General features: G+C 44.3%; 2 protein-coding genes across 2 annotated transcripts in view; one reads left to right on the top strand and one right to left on the bottom strand.

Annotated features, from left to right (window-relative positions):
* Positions 1-345: 345 nt before the first annotated feature.
* The window catches only part of T265_14815 (hypothetical protein), a gene marked incomplete at both ends in the record, with an annotated part of 31,949 nt that continues 13,033 nt past the window's right edge, over positions 346-19,261 (bottom strand). Inside the window, one exon of the mRNA XM_009175403.1 lies at positions 346-461. Within this exon, the coding sequence (XP_009173667.1) occupies positions 346-461 (116 nt within the window). The remainder of the gene's footprint in view (positions 462-19,261) is intronic.
* The window catches only part of T265_09345 (hypothetical protein), a gene marked incomplete at both ends in the record, with an annotated part of 16,602 nt that continues 16,515 nt past the window's right edge, over positions 19,175-19,261 (top strand). The window contains one exon of the mRNA XM_009175386.1: positions 19,175-19,225. Coding sequence (XP_009173650.1) covers positions 19,175-19,225 — 51 coding nt within the window. The remainder of the gene's footprint in view (positions 19,226-19,261) is intronic.

Below are 19,261 nucleotides of genomic sequence, written 5' to 3' on the forward strand. Positions count from 1 at the left end.
CAAGTTTTTACTGGGCAGTAAAATTAACAATTGACGATTCTGCGCCTTGTCATCGGGAAAAGGGGCAAAACGGAAGATGGTTTTAGGACGTTCACCATGCAAGTGCATCTGTCAACAGGCTTGTCGTATTCTTCCCCATGAAAATCCAGTTACATCAGCCCCAGGTTGGGTCGGATTCGCAAACAAGACGTTCCAATTTAAATACAATAAGCTGGTAGGATATGTGATCCCACAGATAAGGTTAACACAATCAGCGTTTTTCCAACAAAGACACTGTAGTTTCAAACCACCCATCCGTCCAGAAATGTTAAAATTCAATCTAATTCCCGATGAGCTCTCATATACCCTGTTGCTGGTAGCATAGTTCCGTTGACGGCATTTATCTTCTTCTTGATTGATCAAAGCGAACAATGGGATATCAACGTCATTGCTTGAACCGTTGTAATGCACGCGTCGTGTTTCTGGAAACACGGCGAAGAAATTTTTGCATAATTATACCAAGTCTGTCGATAGGTTTTGCTCCAATAGCTGAGAGACGAACTAAAAATCTGCATCAACATTGAGAAACGCCTAGCCAAGGAGAGGACTCACGGAACGAATTCCAATCAATGGAATCCGTCATAAAAATCTAGTGAAACAACAGAAATTAATTGAACATCTCAAGGGCTTTCAGAACTTTTTCAAATGTACCAAGAACTGAGCCAGCTCAAGTTCAAAAATTCTCAGTTGCATCTAAAACAATATCATAACTAATACACTCCCACGAAATGCAGAGGCCACAGTTCTCAGCAGTCCCTCTATGCGCAGGCTACCATCATTAGTGAATGCTCTTCCTCAACTATCAATGCGGAAACTTGATGGAAACTAAGTTAAAACCTAGATTACAAGCCTGATACGAACAAACTCGAAATTTCGGATGTGGCATTAGCTGTTTTGCTTACCGATCTGATCAGATAATTTAGTTGGACCCCCGGCAGCTCTTTCTCGGTTGATGTTATCCGATCAATAACAAAAGAATTACGTTCTTCATCGCCAAATTTCCTTGCCATCAGTGACCGTAAAACAATGGAAGATTTGGTTACTGATTCGTCAGACAAAAACCATCACAATCAAGCTCCTTTGAGATTAGATGCATTCGATTGTCCGACTTGCCAGATTTGACTACTAGATAGACAAATTTAGCAGACACCAACCTTCATATCGGCACAGCCTACCATGCTTCTATGACAGCAGAGAACGTGAAAACTGGCAGGTTTGAAACCATCTGAAGAAGAACCTACTTGATAATTTCAAGCGGAATTTTAATGGTTGCACAAGCAACACGTAATCAGGTCCAGCAAAAGTCTGCCCTAGATTCTAAATTGTTTTTATGCGCATACTCACTCGTGTGAACCCATGCACAGGAGATCAATATATGACGCGCATATTAATGCCCCTCGATGAATGAGACTGTGCAATCCGAATTAAACATAGCCTACAATTTGACATAAGTAGACAAGCCATAAACAATAACGAGAAATGAAAAACGGGTCACACATAAGACAACCAACAATTTCTGGTCAGAATAATGTCTGTTAAAGTGACTTTCTCACTTTCAAACGAAAGCCTGGGAAATTTGTTTCACTGTCATTTTTGCTGGTAACAGTAGACGAGAAATCGATGGGCGAAACATTTCACAAACGAGGAATCCTATTGGAGTCCACCAGATGTGTCAGACACTTGAGAATTCCTCAGTGCTAGGAAAGTTGCTTTAGCAAGAATAAACTTGATGCTAAGGATTGCTGCGTATACACAACTTAACATTTACTAGCAAGCTTGAGACAAAACGAAGGCTGAATTGCTTTCTAGTAATTATTGGTATTCCAACGCTGCTCGTTTGGTGTCATCGCCATTGATGGTAACAAGCTAAACAAATGTGCGAGCCTGAGGAAGGAAAGGGGAGGAGGAAGGAAGGGGAGAGGAAACCAAAGGAAACGGTGGGTTGGGTGCTTCGTGGAAAGGAGCTCTGTGGCCTTCAGAAGGTGCCAGTACAGTTCTGAGCATCACATCGAAGCAGAGAGCCGCAAGAGTGATTGGCTCGAAGTTGTTTGTGAAGCTCACCTGAGATAAGCCCTGTGCACGAGAGACGAACTTCAGCCAGACTGTTTAACTAGACGATAACAGCATGCGCGGCACCTGAACCAATTTCCATGAACATGCAAGGAGGACCAGGAAAGTGTGAAGATCCCACAACACTTAAACGGACTATGGGCACCTCCACTTTACGTCTCTATTCCATACTCTGCCCTCCGTGAGCATTTTAGCAACCATAGATTAGTACGGGAAGTGATCCTCTCCTTAGTATAGATGCTAATGGATGTATGGAACATGACTCAATCAACTAAACCTGATAAAGTTCGCTTGCTGATCCGCCACCGAGCGCCCGTCTACGCGCCACTTTGTTAATACTTGCTCCAGCCAACTGACTCATGCAACGCAACAAAGACATGACTAAGCAACAATGAGACAGTTCTAATTCGCACCATCCACAAGCTACAAAGTTTTCAGTGCTTTTGCGGGAAAGTTTGCGCCTTTTTAGGACAAGGATAAGTACTGATCCCACTTTTGAGAGCTGGATAAGTTTAAGTCAATTGATACCATTGTGTTTAAAATTTTTGGTGGTGCTTTTTCCCGATAAGAACAAAGAGATTGGGACCTGAGTAGCTTTGGAACTTTCCTAGTTCCTTTTTCTATTTTAAGTTTCTAAATCAATTGTGTCCCGGTTACAGAACTGTGTTTCGTCTGTTGCGTATATGACTGATGTGAATTCGACCTTATTTTGGCATGCTTTGCAAAGAAACTCAAGCGGTTCCAAACGTTTGAGCCCATATCGACTGAAAATCTTTCTCAAAGTGTGTCAGTCTTTATTATACGCCTGTTCGGGGGTTTTGTGCATCAAACTGTCGAGCGTACATCATGTATTTTGGGCCTCTAGCTATCTAAATCAGATGGAGGAACCATAAGCTACTCACAACATATAAGTACCCAGATAATTGAATAACATTTTCTGCCGTAACTACACCACACTGTCAGACACCATGATCTGCGATTCCGGGAAAATGTACACAATACGCTAATCTTAGGACGTCACGCCAAAATTCTTCAAAAACCCACTCATCGCCTGACGAAAACCAAGAATAAATATGGTTATTCTCAGCATTTTACGTAAAATAAAACTTGCTGCGAACAATCCAGAGTCCTTAAATCAGGGTGTGAAGATTCAGGAAATCCGAACTCTCGACTAAAACCAACCTTTTTCAATAATTACCTCAAATTGTAGTTCTTCTCCGGCAAGCTAATTGCCCTCTTGCTGGCGTTTGTTTTTCCACTTTCTAAGCTTCGTCTTTGAAATTCCCTTTCTACGCTATGTAGTGAAACTCAGTTCAGAAATTTTCCTCGGAAGTTTTGTTCGTTCATTCAGCCCAGCACGGTAGACAAGAACTCACTGCGAAACCGAAAAACCTAGCATGTACACGAATTCAGTAAACATTTTGGTAGGGTACCCCTCAACAATATTAGGACTCATGCGCTATGCCCGCGGACTCGTCCTCAAAAATGAATACTCTGTACATGGCTGAAAAAGCAGATTCCAATCACGTGCCTATTTCCACACTTTTCTGCATACACTATTCGCGGTCGTAATATCCTGCATGCCCCTTCACTTGATTTAAGAAAATCTTTGGCGGGACTGTCACAAACAGTGCACGAAAAATGAAAGGTGGTATTGTGAAAACTCCTGAGATACCGTTCACCATGACAGTGACAGTGTTGGACAAAAGCTCTGAACATCTTTTGGCTTGTTGTTACTACAGTGAATGCCAAAAACGAAAGCGTGGTAGATGAAACGGGAAATGAAGCGGAACAGTATGGGTCACAGCTGGACACGCGAATTGTTGTAGGCTAGAATTCCATCAACCTTCATTTGAATGTCAATAGTTGCTACCCTATCATGAACTTCCCGAAGCTCCCGCAGTAGACTTGCTTTCAGTCCAAGGTGGACGTACGTCCCACCGGCTTTCCGTCGCAGGCAGCATCGACAGGGTTTTTAGCAACAGTTCTGGATCATTTTGAAGAGACGAAAACAATCTCAGTTCGTCCATCACAATAGCTAAACCGGATAAAGCTACATTCAGTCTTTGCGCCATCCGACGAACCGAGTTTAATATATTCTGACGCAGCTGCAGATGGTTACAAAAGGACAAGCAATATAAGTGTAAGCAGAAACACGAAATGAATTGGAGTGGGCCTTCCACTTTTGGCAAATGGCCGTGCTATCTTGAGTCAAGTAAGAGTCTTTCAGTGATCACGGTGGTGATTGGCTTTCTATCCCCAAGCACTCACGAGAGAGATTGATGAAACCGCCCGTGGTAAATAGAGTTGTCATGGACAGCACAGTAAACCCGTAGGACAGTCAACCAGGGCGTATCTGGAACTTGTCACCTGACGACTAATGAATCTTACCCAAAGAGGTTCGACCTAAAGCACTGTGGACGTGTAGTGTCTGTAATCCGTTGTCACATCTACCATTCTTACTGAACTTAAACCACACGTTGTAACTGTCGTTCACATTGCATCATGACGTTTGTTTTAATGTTACGGATATACAATTTTCCGGTGCGACCTGCTGACTACTTGCTGAACGAGCGTATTTACGCTCCGTTGAACTGTTTGTTGACTGCTAAACCAGTGGGACTAAATCTCTGTGTTTGTGTCACCTGTTGAACGTCACAATAAACCCCTGTGACATTTTTTAGCCGTGAATAATTTTCCTACCGTGGAATATATCACGCACGCAGAACCATCTGTGGGAAATTTCGACAAGTGAATATTTCCTTTCACAGCCAGTCACTGCATTTGGATCGGTGTAGTGGACTATTGAATCTGCACATTCGTGAGTCCCCATTTGACTACTCATTCTTTTCCCATTGTGATTTTGTGATTTTGTATTGGTTACTTTGCTTGTTAATTTATCCGAACACGCTGATAAGGTCCTAGTCCGCTACAAACGCATTCACTCGTTTGGCAACGAAAACAGTCAGTTGCTGCGACCGCTTGACGTACATTCGCATATGCCGTTATTCTCAGGGAGCTTCTACGCGCAGTACGAACGAATTCGGGGATAACCTGGGAATGAAATGATCTCTATTACTACTTCTGTACACATAAACGTAACAGGTATAAAGCATATCCCAGTAAGACAAAACTGGCCCCTTGGGCACGCGGGAGACAAGCCGCACGCAGAGCTCCCTGCCAATAATGGTATAGCACATTAAAACAAATTGGTAGAGTGCTTACATTCTACAGGAACCTGGAAGTGCAGGGCATCGTAGTTTTTTATTACTACGAGACAAACAAAGAAACTTTACTGACACCTAAGTACATCGATCACCCTCGGCTTACAAGCCCTACTCTGGTGCAGAAGGTTCTGCACAGGTCTGCACCCGAGAGCGGACGCATAAACGAGGGTTGAGTCTCTCATGAAAACCGAATTGATACACAAATGAGTGTCTGGACCAAAATCAGTCCACTTTGGCTTCAAGTAGAACACAAGGTTGACGGAAAATCGGGAATAGTGCCTACCTGATGAGCCCCAAGAAAGGCGAAACCGGTCGTGGGCCGTCGACGGGTTTTCAGTAACCTTGCTAGTAGTTTCCTTTCATAGAAATACCTCTCGATGGTCACTTAACAGGCGGGTAGGCACTGAACGATACTGTCCATTACACTATTATTTAAAGAGCTATGCACATGACACAAAGTGTGTTGCTCTCTTCCATGTGTGACTCTCGGTTGATTGAGTGAGGTTTGGTACATCCTAGGGATTGCATAGGGATTTTCGAAATAAACAGTGTAACGGCGTGGAAGGTGTTGATGAAGCCCAATCATGCAAATTCAAGGATGGCGCATTGCACGCTTAAATTGCATCAGCGTCTAAATTGTTTATACCGGAACATTTTGCATTTTGTCAGCCGGCTGATATTATAGCCCCTACGATTGCATGTTTGGCATGTTTGGTCGCCCAAAAAAGTATGTCGTATGCGTTATCCTGTCAGTGCGGACTTTGACACATGTACGCTTGCACCGCTGCGCTTCTCGAGGAAGGCAGAATGCCTGGATCTCAGAAACTAGTCGACGAAACATCACGTTGGCAGATATTTTGCATGGACACATTTGCTGTCCTAACCTATAACGGCGTAAATCATAGAGATATTTGGATATCTGCCTCTCCCTATTGAACAAGTTTAGTAACGATATGTCATTGCTCGTTTGACGTGCGTATTGTTGTTGCACAAATCTGCAAACTTTGGAAGGTAATATTGGCAACAAAAACATGTCGTTACCAGCGAGACCAGTCTGATTATCAGTCGTTTGCTTTGTGAGGATGCCTTTGCAGAAATTAAAGGATTCGCTGACTTACTTCGTCACCGAAAACGCTTGAAATTCAGAGTATGTCTGGATACGTATTAGCTAACCTGAATTTCCCAATCATTGGCGAAAGCTAGTTCTGATTAGCATGTGCACCGTACATACCGTTGGGTTGTGCGTGTATGTAAACGCCGTATCGTAAAACCACTTGTCTGCCGACAATTAGCACCCAGATTAGACTTTCACACTGCGGCCGTTCACTGAGACTTGGACACTCATGCTTCTCATCACTTTGGCCATATTGATATTGCTAGACCTCTACGGTCCGGATTATGGGGCGGGTGAAGAATTTGCTAATTTCTACCCTTGAGAAGCCCAAATGTGAACACTAAGCGTCACCTCAGGAGCCTAAATTTTGGTGTGATGGGATTAATGAGGGAAGGACAAAAGAGGTATATCAGATGCATCTTATAATAATGATAATAATAATAATAATAATAGTTTATTCCAAAATGGTGGGTGGCATACCATCCGGCAATGCTGCGTCTCTCTTCAGCAAGAAGGGGCATAGAGGGCATGATATCCCAGATAGGAACGCTCAAATTGTAAAGGAAAGCACACGGAGCCGGTCTTTTTTAAAACAAGCTACAAGATTAATTAGCAAGGCAGATGGCCCTTCGAAATAACCAAGCGCTAAAAATTATCCGCAAACTGAAATCGATGGTCTTAAATGTAACACCAGGTTTTCATGCAACCCAGTTGAGGATGATATAGTGAAAAACAGCGGGTTACCGGGTAATGAATTATGAAACGTCTTTTGGGGGTGTTGCGGAAGCATGGTGGAGATGGGCTAAAAACCGATAAAATCAATCGCCACCTGGGGCCAACTAGGGCACCTTAATCAACTTTGCGGTCCTCCGCATAAGACGAGTAGTGTGAATTTAAAGCAAGTATATGACCCGATGTATTTGTTCGTCGACAAGTTAACATATATGCTCCTTGAATGCAAGTGCATGATGCATGGACTGATAGAACGGACTGCTGTATTATAAGCGGATTTCATATTAAAGCTAATTTATAGTCCACAGATGAATAGTTGTTGTACATTTAACTTCGGTAGAATGCAAGTCTAAAACTCCATTTGTTTAAACGTAGCAGAAGACGCAGATCTTTAACCGCTTGTGTTAGCTCCGGATTTAACAATGATTAGTTAGTGAAGCCAGAAGGATGACTGGAAAGCGCACCTTATGATTACTCCTGGAAATCTATTGTTCAGTGCTTGGCCGCAATTGATAATGATGATGATAATGATAATGATACCGGTCGAACGAAAGTCTCAAGGCCCAAGACAAGGATGTTACCACAATAGTGTTCAAAGGCCGTTCCCCAACTTAAACTCCCCTGAAAATAATCAATACTCTGATGGTGACAACCAAGATCTAGGTCTTCAAAGCTTACACTCAAGCCCTTGCTCAACCTCCGTAAATGAGGCGTCGGTTGTTTGGTGGGCTTTTGTCCAAGGAGGCAGAGGAACCATCTCGCAGTCAACTTCTACTGTCCTGAATACGAACACAAGGTTTCCAAGTTTTTGTACGATCGGTTTCCGGTAAATCGATAACTAACCAAAGAGGCGTTTGGCACCTGTAAGAACTTGCTGAAGTACGAAACGCCCTCGAGTCAAGTGCGGCAGCTTTCAGCCGATGAATTCGGCGGGGTCATCACCACTCAGGAGATATACGACTACCGCCGGAAGTTTTGGCCACCTCTATTGAGTGAGTGACGGATAGATGGGTTTTACTGTGGCAAATAATACGCCTTCCGTCCCGGCAGAGCTTCACAAGTCCAAGAGTGTGCTTGTGGTGGCGTTGGGGGAAGGTTAATAAAGCCAAATCTGCTTCGCCAAATGGAAATAGATGGTGCTGTTCTGGCGCTTCCTCGATGTAGTACATGTTGATGAAACACACGCGATAGACCTTCTTGGGTGAGTCTTTTTAAATCAACGTATGCCTTGCCAGTATACGCAAGCTATGCATGTAATGGCCACAGACGGCACGGGTACCGGAAGTCCAGTTATGCATTTCTTTTTGGAATGCAAACATTTTGCGTAAACTTTTGGGCTTGTTTTGGGAAATAATGGCGAGCAGTATCCAGTGAAGACTTTCGTGAGGGAGAAACTGGCGGCACAAATACGGACTGTTAGTACAAGTTTTAACTGCGAAGTTATGTGCTACTCTCATATTCGAAAAGCCATAGAGAAACACGTGGGTATCATATGAGATCCATATATTCTTGGCCACATACTCTTTGTTAACAGCCGATACATATTCTACCGTATTGTTCGACTAGACAATGCCTACAGTAGATTTTTGTTCATCATAAAACTAGCACACAGATTCAAACAAGATCTGAAACTGATGCGCGCGCACAATTTGGTATGGTTCATTTTGGCAACGTGACCAACACCCGTCTGGGAAACTCGAAGGGCCAACCGAAAAACTAACGCACCACTCAGACACATTGAAGTATTCCATACAGAAGGTGCACCGACATGTCGAGTGACTCATGTAGGGCTATAAAATGCATACGTCATACCACCTAGCTTGGCGTCCGCGACTGATCACCTGCCTTCGGTGCTCTAGGACACTGCACCCTAACCCAGGTGGCGGTCTAAGGACACCAACCTGGGCTTCTGTGTTCCTCGTGTCAGGCCAAAAAGTAGCAGTGACCGCTGGTCTGCAACGGCTAGCGTATTATACCACGCAGGTTTTTATGATGGCGAACCTTACCAGCTGCGTGATGACGTTCTTCAGGCTTGTCTTAAAGGCGAGTCCGCAGACAATCAATTTATTTTGGTGTATAGCCCCTGGCCTGTAGAGAGGGTGCAGAGGTGTGCTTGCTAAAATTTTCTCAAAAAAGGCATCTTGTGATGTTGATTTGAACCGAAGCACAGAATCCCAGAACAGTGGGTCCCAAAAGTCCATGTTCGTTCGTATTTGCGGCTTTGAGTAGGAATTAATCGTCACCCGTGGGTTAACAAAATAATACTAGCTCTGATGCCGTAGAGCGCAATTTCGGGAAGTAGGTGACGATGATTTCGTGCAACTCATGCGAAGCACATAAGTTCCGGCCTTTTAGTCCGTTAGTGAGACGTCATGCATTTCATGGGTCGTGTATTTCTTGAGACTTAATATTCAGTAAGAATCAGGCTACAGATATTACGCAATATGAATCGGCCGTTGAAGATGGTGTTATGCAAACACGGCTTTATGAAGTTCCCCTTTTATAGAGTAAGTATTGCTTCTAGTGTGTTAGTTGCCTGCCTCATACTGATATTTCAAGAAACTAATTTACCTCTCTCTCCAATTTCAGAAAGTCAATAGATCAATGAACACGGTACACCAAGAGGCCCGTACGCTTCCCGGCAGTACATAAGTACTAATAAAAGTGACAACCAACGTTCAAATTTTCATCTCGTAAAATGTGGAATTTCAACTTTTCCTATTCCAGATGGATGGGCATGTGTCGGTAAGTTGATTAGGCATCATGGAACCCTGGCCGCATGTTGATAGTGTGTGTCAGCAATGTTCGTTCAGCTGTCCGCTATTGTCGATGTAGGATTCGTGTAGCTGGTCTATTCGGACCTCAATGATTCCACGCTTAAGTCAAGCAGTGCACCGGAAACCTCCACTTGCGGCCGTGTTAAATTATCGTTTACAGCCTTACGCTCATGATATTTTGCAGAGGTTTTCGATTAAAGTGCCTGTTTCAGCAGCGGTGATTACTCGAAACAGCTATCCAGGGGGTCCGGAAACACATGAATCCTCTTCCGTCTAGTCGACCCCCAGTTGCACACGTCCGCGTCTGTGTGCAGAACCTGTGTGGAATTTGCGCGGAACTTCTGCAACAATGTTCTGCTTTTACGCAGCGGGAGATCCAGACATTTAAGAGGCATCAAAGCTTCTTTATTCGTCTTTCAGTAACAAAAAAACACAACACACCGCATTTCCAGGTCCCTACGGAATGGAACTGTCAACCGATTTACGCGGTCTTGTTTAAGTGTGCAGCGCCATTATTCGCGGGAAGCCCTATGTCCTGCTTTTCGCACGTGCGGCTGAGAATGCTTTTTGTGTGCTGATATGCTTTATGCCTGGTGTGTTTATATGTACAAAAACTGTAAACGATTTTTTTTCATTTCAAGTTAATGCGTCCAAAATTCGCTCGCGTTGCGCGTAGTGACTCTTCGAGAACAATGTTATTTAGGGAAGTATTCCAGACGGTTACAGCAACCGGCTGTTTTCGTTGCCCTACAGAAAAAGGCGTCCACGATGCCTTTGGTCGAACGTTCGAGGGTAAGATTCGTAATTAATCAGGTGATAGGCTTCAGATATGCTGTATTTGACTGTCCTATGGGATACAATAAGCTGCGTGTTACAACGCTGTTCGCTGGCGGTTTCCCCAATCCCTGTTGTCAGTACTTTGACACTAGAAGGCCATTCATTACTGCGGTTTTTGGAGAACCTTTTGGTTACTACAGACACATCAGCTTTCTTCTGCAAGATAGCCAAATGCAAGTCGTTGAAGGGATCAATCCGTATGTTAGACTTACACCTATACTGCTTTTCAACATTATCATTTTTAAACCATTCACAACCACGAAGGAATATTTCAACGGCTGTTGGCTGGATGGCGCGAAGGCTGAACACACATTTGTTCGATTCAGCCGTTGTTTTTTTGGATAAGCTCATGTACTTTTTTCGTCTCTTCCTTAGGATACACGGACCGTAACGAAAACTCCCCGTTAGTGCTGCTTGCGGCCGGTGGCGTATACACCCAGCTTGAGCTGAAAGTAGGTTTGCTGCGACAGCTCTGCAGAATTCATACTGGGGTCACAAATGTCGATAATCAAATAAACGTTGATTGTATTCCGGCCTACAATAACTCGCGTACCAGGTGTGGTCCATACTCTCGCGCATAATCTCCCCTCTTCTCGGCCAGCCTTTCATCATTGGAATATATCGTGGTGAGAACAAGCCAAATGATGCTGAACAGTTGACGTCTGGGCCGAAACCACCGGCTGGTCAGCTGCATCGCCGACTGGACGAGTGACTGTGATCGCACGCAGTCGAAGGGTGAATAGTTTTGGATGAGGCCATCAGCCTCGAGCGGATGTCAGAGGTTTGTCCATAAGGTGTCATTTTTTGAAACAAATTTCCCGATAACTAAATTTTGCTTGACGACCAACCCGCTGTCATTGTAAATTTTTCATAGGGATACTGATGAGTGTCAGACATTCAAAACACTTCTTGAATTTTACGATCACGTGGTAAACCAAAGGACGTTTCGTTTTTCCAGTGCTCCGACTTGCAACACACTCGACTGTTTGCATCAGCCAATAAAATATCTTGTAAATGCTTCACTTTTTCCTACAGAGACAGACGTATATATTTCCCCAGTTTGCACACTCTCGCCGCTGCTCTTAGGCAAATGCATTCATTCGCCACTGGCATTGCTCGATAATTCATGAAATAAATACATATACTTGTGCTGTTTTCGTGATACTGTTTCAAATCTTCTGTGTTAAGACATTCTTCTCTGAAATTTTGTGTTTAGGACATGTTTTTTCAGCCATGTACGCTGTTCTGATTTTCGAGGACAGCTCTGTGGCATAGTGCATGACCCGTGGTTCGTACCATCTGATTCAGTCCTTTTGCCCTCGTGCACAACAAGTATTTTATTTATTTTATTTATTAACTTGCTGGAGGGCAGCCCACCAAGGTGTCCACTGAAGTCGTTCACGTAGGAAGAGTTCCGGCGTCACAGTACGTTCATGTCCATTTTGAAATATTTAAAGAACTTTGTGGATGCACTGAATGCCCAGCAGGAAGCCCTTGACTCATGAGATACTTCCTCCGCAGAACAGCACGGAGAAGGGCTCGCACGAGAATCTAAGCGCAAACAGTATGTTAGTCAATTGTATTACGATGGTTGCAGTAAAAAAGCAGCTACTGTCTGATTTTGCGGACGGATCAGATCGTCATTCCAGTGGAGATTTGGAGTACCAGGAGGGTGATCTCTCTCCACGATGTGGTGGCTCGACGGAGTGCGGAACCTCTGAATTTCCCATTATAACCGCGAGTTAAGATGAACTTGGTTTTTTTTCTTGTGACATTAGTAATCTGTTCTTTTCACTAGAACCTCCATCGGACCATTATCCACTGCGGCAAGACTTGGCCAACCTCATTCTCTGTGAGTAAATTACCATGTGTTTACTTAACCATGATATAGAGAATTTGGATCGGATTGACTCGTTTTGCTAGAAGCTCATATGAGTCTGAACGCAAGCAGTTAACAGGCGCTCAATGAGCCCTTTTACCCTCGTCATTCATTATAAGATCCAGAGGTATAAGGAACACCTAATTAGCACAGAATAAATGAAAAAAGACTTTGGGTCAACCAGGCTCACCCAAAAACTTAGTTGTAAGTATTTAATTATTATTTTACACAAAGTTACTTGAACAAATAGCTGCATGAAATTCAACAACTATCTTTTTTATTACAGACGCGACTACTGAGAAGTTCCTAAACACCAATCTGCGGCGAATCAAGAGAATTATCGCTGGCTAAAAAACAAACGGCAGAAGGTCAAGAAATGCCTGCAGAGAGCCACCAAGAATGACAAATGATCCACTTGCATTTTTTTATTCATCCATATAAACATTTGTACTTTAGAGCCGTTATCTATACCCAGGAAGGTGATATGCCGAGGAGAAGTTTTGGAGGTAGATGGGTTGTCGCGGCAGGGGAGAAAGTTATCAAATTGTACCAAGGGAAGAAATGAATGCCTAAAATGATCTAACTTCGCGTGCCGGATGACTTTAGCTAGGTCCATCCGGGTGCGGAAACTTGTTTCACTCTAGCACTGGGTCAGCACCCGAGTGAGACATGCTGCAGAAATTTCTGCACCGTGATCAGGTTTCGTTACATTGGTGAAACTCAGAGATTTTACTTGCACGAGTACAAAGTGGGCTCTGGCAAGTTTCATAAAATATTACGGCTGAGGAACTTCCTGCCAGTTCCTCTCATTTTAAGGGATTCACCTCTTACGTCAAGGGGCGATATCGAAAGCCGATTCATGCGCAAGCCAAACTGAAGCAAATGAATAGCTGATCTAAGGTAAGCGATGCATAAAACATAAAACACGTCTGAGGTAAGCGATGCATAAAACATAAAACTCGGCTACCCGAACCGAAACCTAGCTGCTTAGCGGAAGCTTGCACCCATGGCCGATCGTGGCGCGATGGCCAGCTGGGTTTAACTTGGGCCAGAAACCTGCTGGTTCGCCATTCCAATTCGGGCAAAGTCGTGCGACTTCTTTTCAATTTTCCTCATTAGAACGTTTCTTCGAAAGACATAACTGCTTATGCTGACAGTCATAAACAGCATGAACTATTGTTAACTAAGATGAACACAACTTAAAGTTCCGAGTGCGAAAAATCCTGAATATGTATACATATGCAAGACTATAGTTAATTCGAATCTAGATTTCCAAAAACATAAATGAATTCCTGCGGAGACTATATTGAGAGAAGTGAGGTGGATAGTCTGAAACAGGTGGTGTGTGCTACGTGGATAAGGTACGTGGATGCACTTTGTGATGTTAAGTTCATTTATTCATTTTAAAAACGTCAATAACACCTATTTCACGCTAAGAAGCGGAGGTCTCCTGAAATAACTTATTTAATTTATTTCATGCTATTTTCTCGCTTTCACTGACGATACATCTTCCCCTGTTTTGTGCGCTTTAACCATTTAACTAGTTTTTATTCCCCAAAACTATAGGGTTTTCGAATTCGTGCCTTAATTGAGAGTAGGTCTAACCCATTTGCACCCTCCGGTGACATTTTGCTCGTAGCATTTTGTTTAAGTGAGCGAAATTTCAAGGTCACGAACCATCACCGATTCCCATTTTTTACCGGTTTACGCGACATAAAACACGAAGTCACAATCTAGCATATTTTGGCGTTCTTCGGTGTTCTTTTGGAATAAAAAACATTTGAAGACTACCTACTGCAAATTTCACCCTGGATGGCCGGTTGTTGATGTTTGTTTATCGTAAGCCCCTCAGATTTCACAAATGCAAAATATATTTTGTTCGGCAAACCTTGTCACAACACATTTTTTCGTGAATCTCAACTTCCATTAAGTACAACATTGTTAGACAGCAGCATGAGCTGTGCAGTGGCGATGCGAGGGCCATTTCTGTTGATGATCCCTACTCTCAGATATGCATAACTAGCCTGTAGATAAGAAGGCGTCACGAAATAGCTGAAAACGCCATTCCTATTATGAATATGACGCTCTATAGGTGGTGACCGCCATAAGGTGGTCGCCATGATAACGGTAGCCGTTTTCACTCACCTCGACTACTTATCGTAATTGCTGGATCTGTGTCTATGGGCGACGCTGATTATGGGGCCGCACCTACACACAGTAACATAATCCTATGGCCGATGACGGCCTTTCATGCCCATAACCATACGCGAAACCGCTTATCTCTGCTACCTATAGTAAACACCAGGCCGGTTTCCATGCGGTTCGGTAAAAATAAGGCCTCAACTACACGTGGTAGCCTAATCTGGTGGCTTGTTATACCCATTGCTGTGCTTGACGTCGCCTTACCTGGCCACTTATCGTACCTGCTAGTTCCGTGTCCATGTGTGGCTTTGATTGGCCGGTAATTTAATCCAACCCAGTCTGTGGTATTCGAGACCGTTTGCGTTGTCGCTTATCTATGTGTAGAATGATTCCAGCAATCTAATGAACCACGTCGAGTTACGCGCAAAACCCCGAAAGCCAATTCTTTCAAATGGGGGTTCATCTACAAATGGGGTACTATAAGTACAATAATAAAATGATGAAGCTTTACAAGCCTCAAATCGTGGGATTATGCCTGCTTCCATACACCGGTTTGGGAACTTCTAATTCCTAACGGGCCTCAAAGTTCACGCCGACTCAAAGCCACATGTTTACAAGCTAGCGAAACCACGTGTGGAATTGAACAACGCGTCTGATGACCAAGTCAAAGAACGGTTTATGTTCAGGTCAAAAACAAGATGGGTGGTATAGGCACAAAGCAAAATAACAAAAACGTGGAATCGCGTTGTACAATATAAAAATAGAAGGAAGGAATCAACACTGTGCTACGTTTGATAAACACTGGACCAATATTTATGCGAACTGACGAATACGAGGCCTAAACCATGCACACACCTAATCCAATGACGAAAGACGGACTTCAAATTCACAACTGCACGCGATATCGCCTATCTTGATTACTTTTTGAGATTGTTAAGCTAGTACCTATATGCGACGCTGATTACTAGGCCTCAACTGTGCGCAGTGTCCTAATTTGATTGCCCGTCATTTCCATAACTGTGAGCGCTTTCTCTTATATCTGCTACCTATATCATCATCGACAGCATGACATAAGTGTTCAACACTGCTCTTCACTGCCGTACCTGCCTGCTACCTATAATAAAGACCAGGCCAGTATCTATGTGGACCGATAGAAACCAGGGTCCATCTATGCACGACATCTCAATCTAACGACCAACAACGGCCCGTCATACTCGTAACTGTGGTCGATATCGCCTACCTTGGCTACTTATCGCAGTTGCAAGGCCTGTGTCTATGTGAAACGTTGAGTATGAGGCTTAAACTGTTCCCAGTAGCTCACTTTAATGTCCAACGACGGCCCGTCGTACTCATAACTTTACTCCACGTAACCTGCCGAGGTTACTTATAGTAACTGCTGGGACCGTGCACATGCTCGTAGCTGAATATAATGTCCCAACTATGCGTAATAGATTCATCCAACGACCAATGGCGGTCCCTCATATTCATACGTCGTCCAGTTGCCAACACTCCATGCCTGAAAAATATACAACCATCTTTAAAAAAATCATGTTTCACTTTATTGGTTGCACCGGTACAAACAAATTATGTAGTTACTCCACATCTCAGTTTTTACTAGACGGGCTGTCTTATTACCTCGCTTGAATGGCAGTAGTGATCCACCGCGAACCCTCGATGGGCCCAGGGATATCCTAACTACAATGGCGACCATAGAAGACTAATCCAAGATATTCATGTACGAGGCTGTCCATGAATCCAAGTATGGCGTCGCGATGACGGTACCGCGACTACCATACCCAGTCTGGTGGCTCGCCTGCAGTTTGCTATATCTCTAATATTTCCCAGAAAAGCGCACTACCTAAAAAACCGTTTCAGTCCGTTTAACTTGTGCAAGAACTTAAAAGTAGTGGCCATCTTTTTGTGCCGTCTGCTTGTTCTGCTCACAATCCCGATAGTTCACCCAGCGACCCTATTGGTGCTTCGATATGTCGGTGAAGTCAAACCTTGCCCGAAGCCAGATCAAACGTATGCTAACCATCATTGAAAAACAAAAATCTTACTAACTGTGACGAATTCCTTGACTTCGGCGAGACACTTGCCGGAACCATAGATGAATTTTCCATATCCAGGTCGCGAATGGCTTTTCCAATTTGGCCGTGCGACAACGGTCTAGGCGTGATTATCGTCTACGTCGTTTTCAGATTATATCCAAACTTAATGCCTCAGAAAACACGCAGAGAAACGAGGTTTTCCACAAAATTTCACACCATTTCTATGAAGACAATGCTTCAAGTCACCTGCAGCCATTAAAATACAAATTCCGCGCCCACAGTGGACCCTGACCTCCTTTAAACAACTTCTAATAAAACTGCGGCCGCCTGGCTAGATCTTCATGGCCCGAAGAATTACAATCAAACGGTAAAACAATATGTTAAAGTTTTTTTCTTCGAACTACGGTTTCTGAGAAATTTTGAGTGTGCGTCTGGGAAGCTGTCCTTTTATTGGTTTGCGCACAAGTGCAGTTTGAACGAGCGCGCTCCCTCGCTTTTGCACAACCAAGTAATCAGAATGCTGGCTTTTAAAGGAATCGCGACGCGCGGTACATTCGAAATCGGGTTTGTTTTTCCCTCGTGCATGTTTGCGAAAGAACTTTTTCGTTTTTCAATCTACTCACAGAGTACACACGAGTAATTGTTGAATTTTATTACTCTTACAAAACATTTGGGAGATAACCCTTGATATTTTGCGCACACTTCCTACTTTATGTCTAGTCCTAAACGACAATTTATACCGATCACCCTCTTCACCCATTGATAGACCACAACAGATGTGGGCGAAATGGCTGCCCGTCGAACGTCAAACGCGGGATGCAATGCCACACCTGCAAAGCCTGGTGACGTTTCAAATTCACGGGTTTGCAGGACTACCATATAAGCCGACTAGCTAACTCACCTGACCCGTTTGTCTGCGCCAGCTTGCTCTACGTTAAGGGTTCAATGCATACCGCACTGAAAAGGAGAGCCCCCCAAAACGGTACCCAATCCCCAGTACAGATTCAGAAAGACCACTGTCAGTGTTCTGCTTTAATGGGGATACTCGACGCGAACTTAGAGCGTCTTTCAAAGGCACTGGAGGACTCAGGCGCTAAGAATGCAATGACCTAGACGAATGTTGACAAGGAACTTTCTTCGCTGAACCAATACCTCGCGATATCCATACCGAGCCCTATGGCTGCGAATAAAGTAATACAACATTCTGACGCGGCTATAAAGACCGCGACAGCGCCTCTAGTGGACAGGCGCCTAAGGGAGAGAAGAGTGATAATCTGGGGGTCATTCTCCGGAAACACCACGCCAGTGAGGCTGGCACAATCAATCCTTAGGAATGTCCTCACCAAGCCCGACCAATCGCTCCATGCAGAATGGTTACGCCAAAAGGGATGCAAGCGAACTCTTGGACTTCTCGTCACTCTTTCTTCCCTATCTGATGTACAGGAGATCTTGGAGTCGGCTTGAGGCATCCAAAAGTCCAATCCAATGATCAGGCGCCTATCTGAGGATCGTTCTCTAGACGCGCGTAAGCTTCACCATACCAGGTCAGGAGTGGAAGCACGAAAGAGGCACAAACCAGACGACCCCGAACTCATGACCAAGCTGATTGTGGTCATATCCCGTTGTGCTCTCGAAAGCAGGCCGATGAAACCAGCTGCGTCTCCGGACAGCAGTTTTTACTCGACCACCACAGGCCTCTCGCCCACCAAAAGCAGTGATGCCCTGGAGGAGACAAACCTCACATGCAAACAGAGCCCAAAGTACGTGGAGCTATCAACGCTTATCTCCGTGAATGCTGCAACCATGCACTCCTCAACAAAGCCACATTCTCTGAAATGTACTGAGCCAGATGTGCGGGGACAAGCAGGGAAGCCAATCTCCGGCTCCACTCCGTCAAAAGCGGCCTCTCTGCTTGTGAACACAACCGCCGCCCAAGACCCCGACAACCTAAGCCATAAACATGACCACAGCCATCTGGAGAATCCCTCGTAAATCCAGTTCCCCACGCCGATAGCTGGCGGATCGGGTGTCTACACAAACACCAAAGAAGAGTGACTGCAGCCAGACAGGCCACATAAAAATCGCCAGATTAGAAAACTGCTAGCTGGCTTCAACGTGCAGTCCTCCGCGTAAACGAGCCCCTTGGGATCGCTACCAAAGTCATTACTTCTTGGTTCTTGATGCCACCCAGCGCCCAAGGCCACTGAGAGACACTTTTCCGGCCCAACCGCGCCAAAACACCCAAGAATCCAGGAAGGCGAAAGCTTCCCGCAACTATTCGATCAATAGCAAATCTGGTCGCTAAAATGGAGGTGATGAAAAAGCTACAAACAGCAACGGTTGAAATTTTCACCCACGTGGAAAAAGACTTCGTCCCCCAAAGCCAAAAGACC

Source organism: Opisthorchis viverrini, assembly GCF_000715545.1.
Source record: "Opisthorchis viverrini unplaced genomic scaffold opera_v5_277, whole genome shotgun sequence".
NCBI classification, from domain to species: domain Eukaryota; kingdom Metazoa; phylum Platyhelminthes; class Trematoda; order Opisthorchiida; family Opisthorchiidae; genus Opisthorchis; species Opisthorchis viverrini.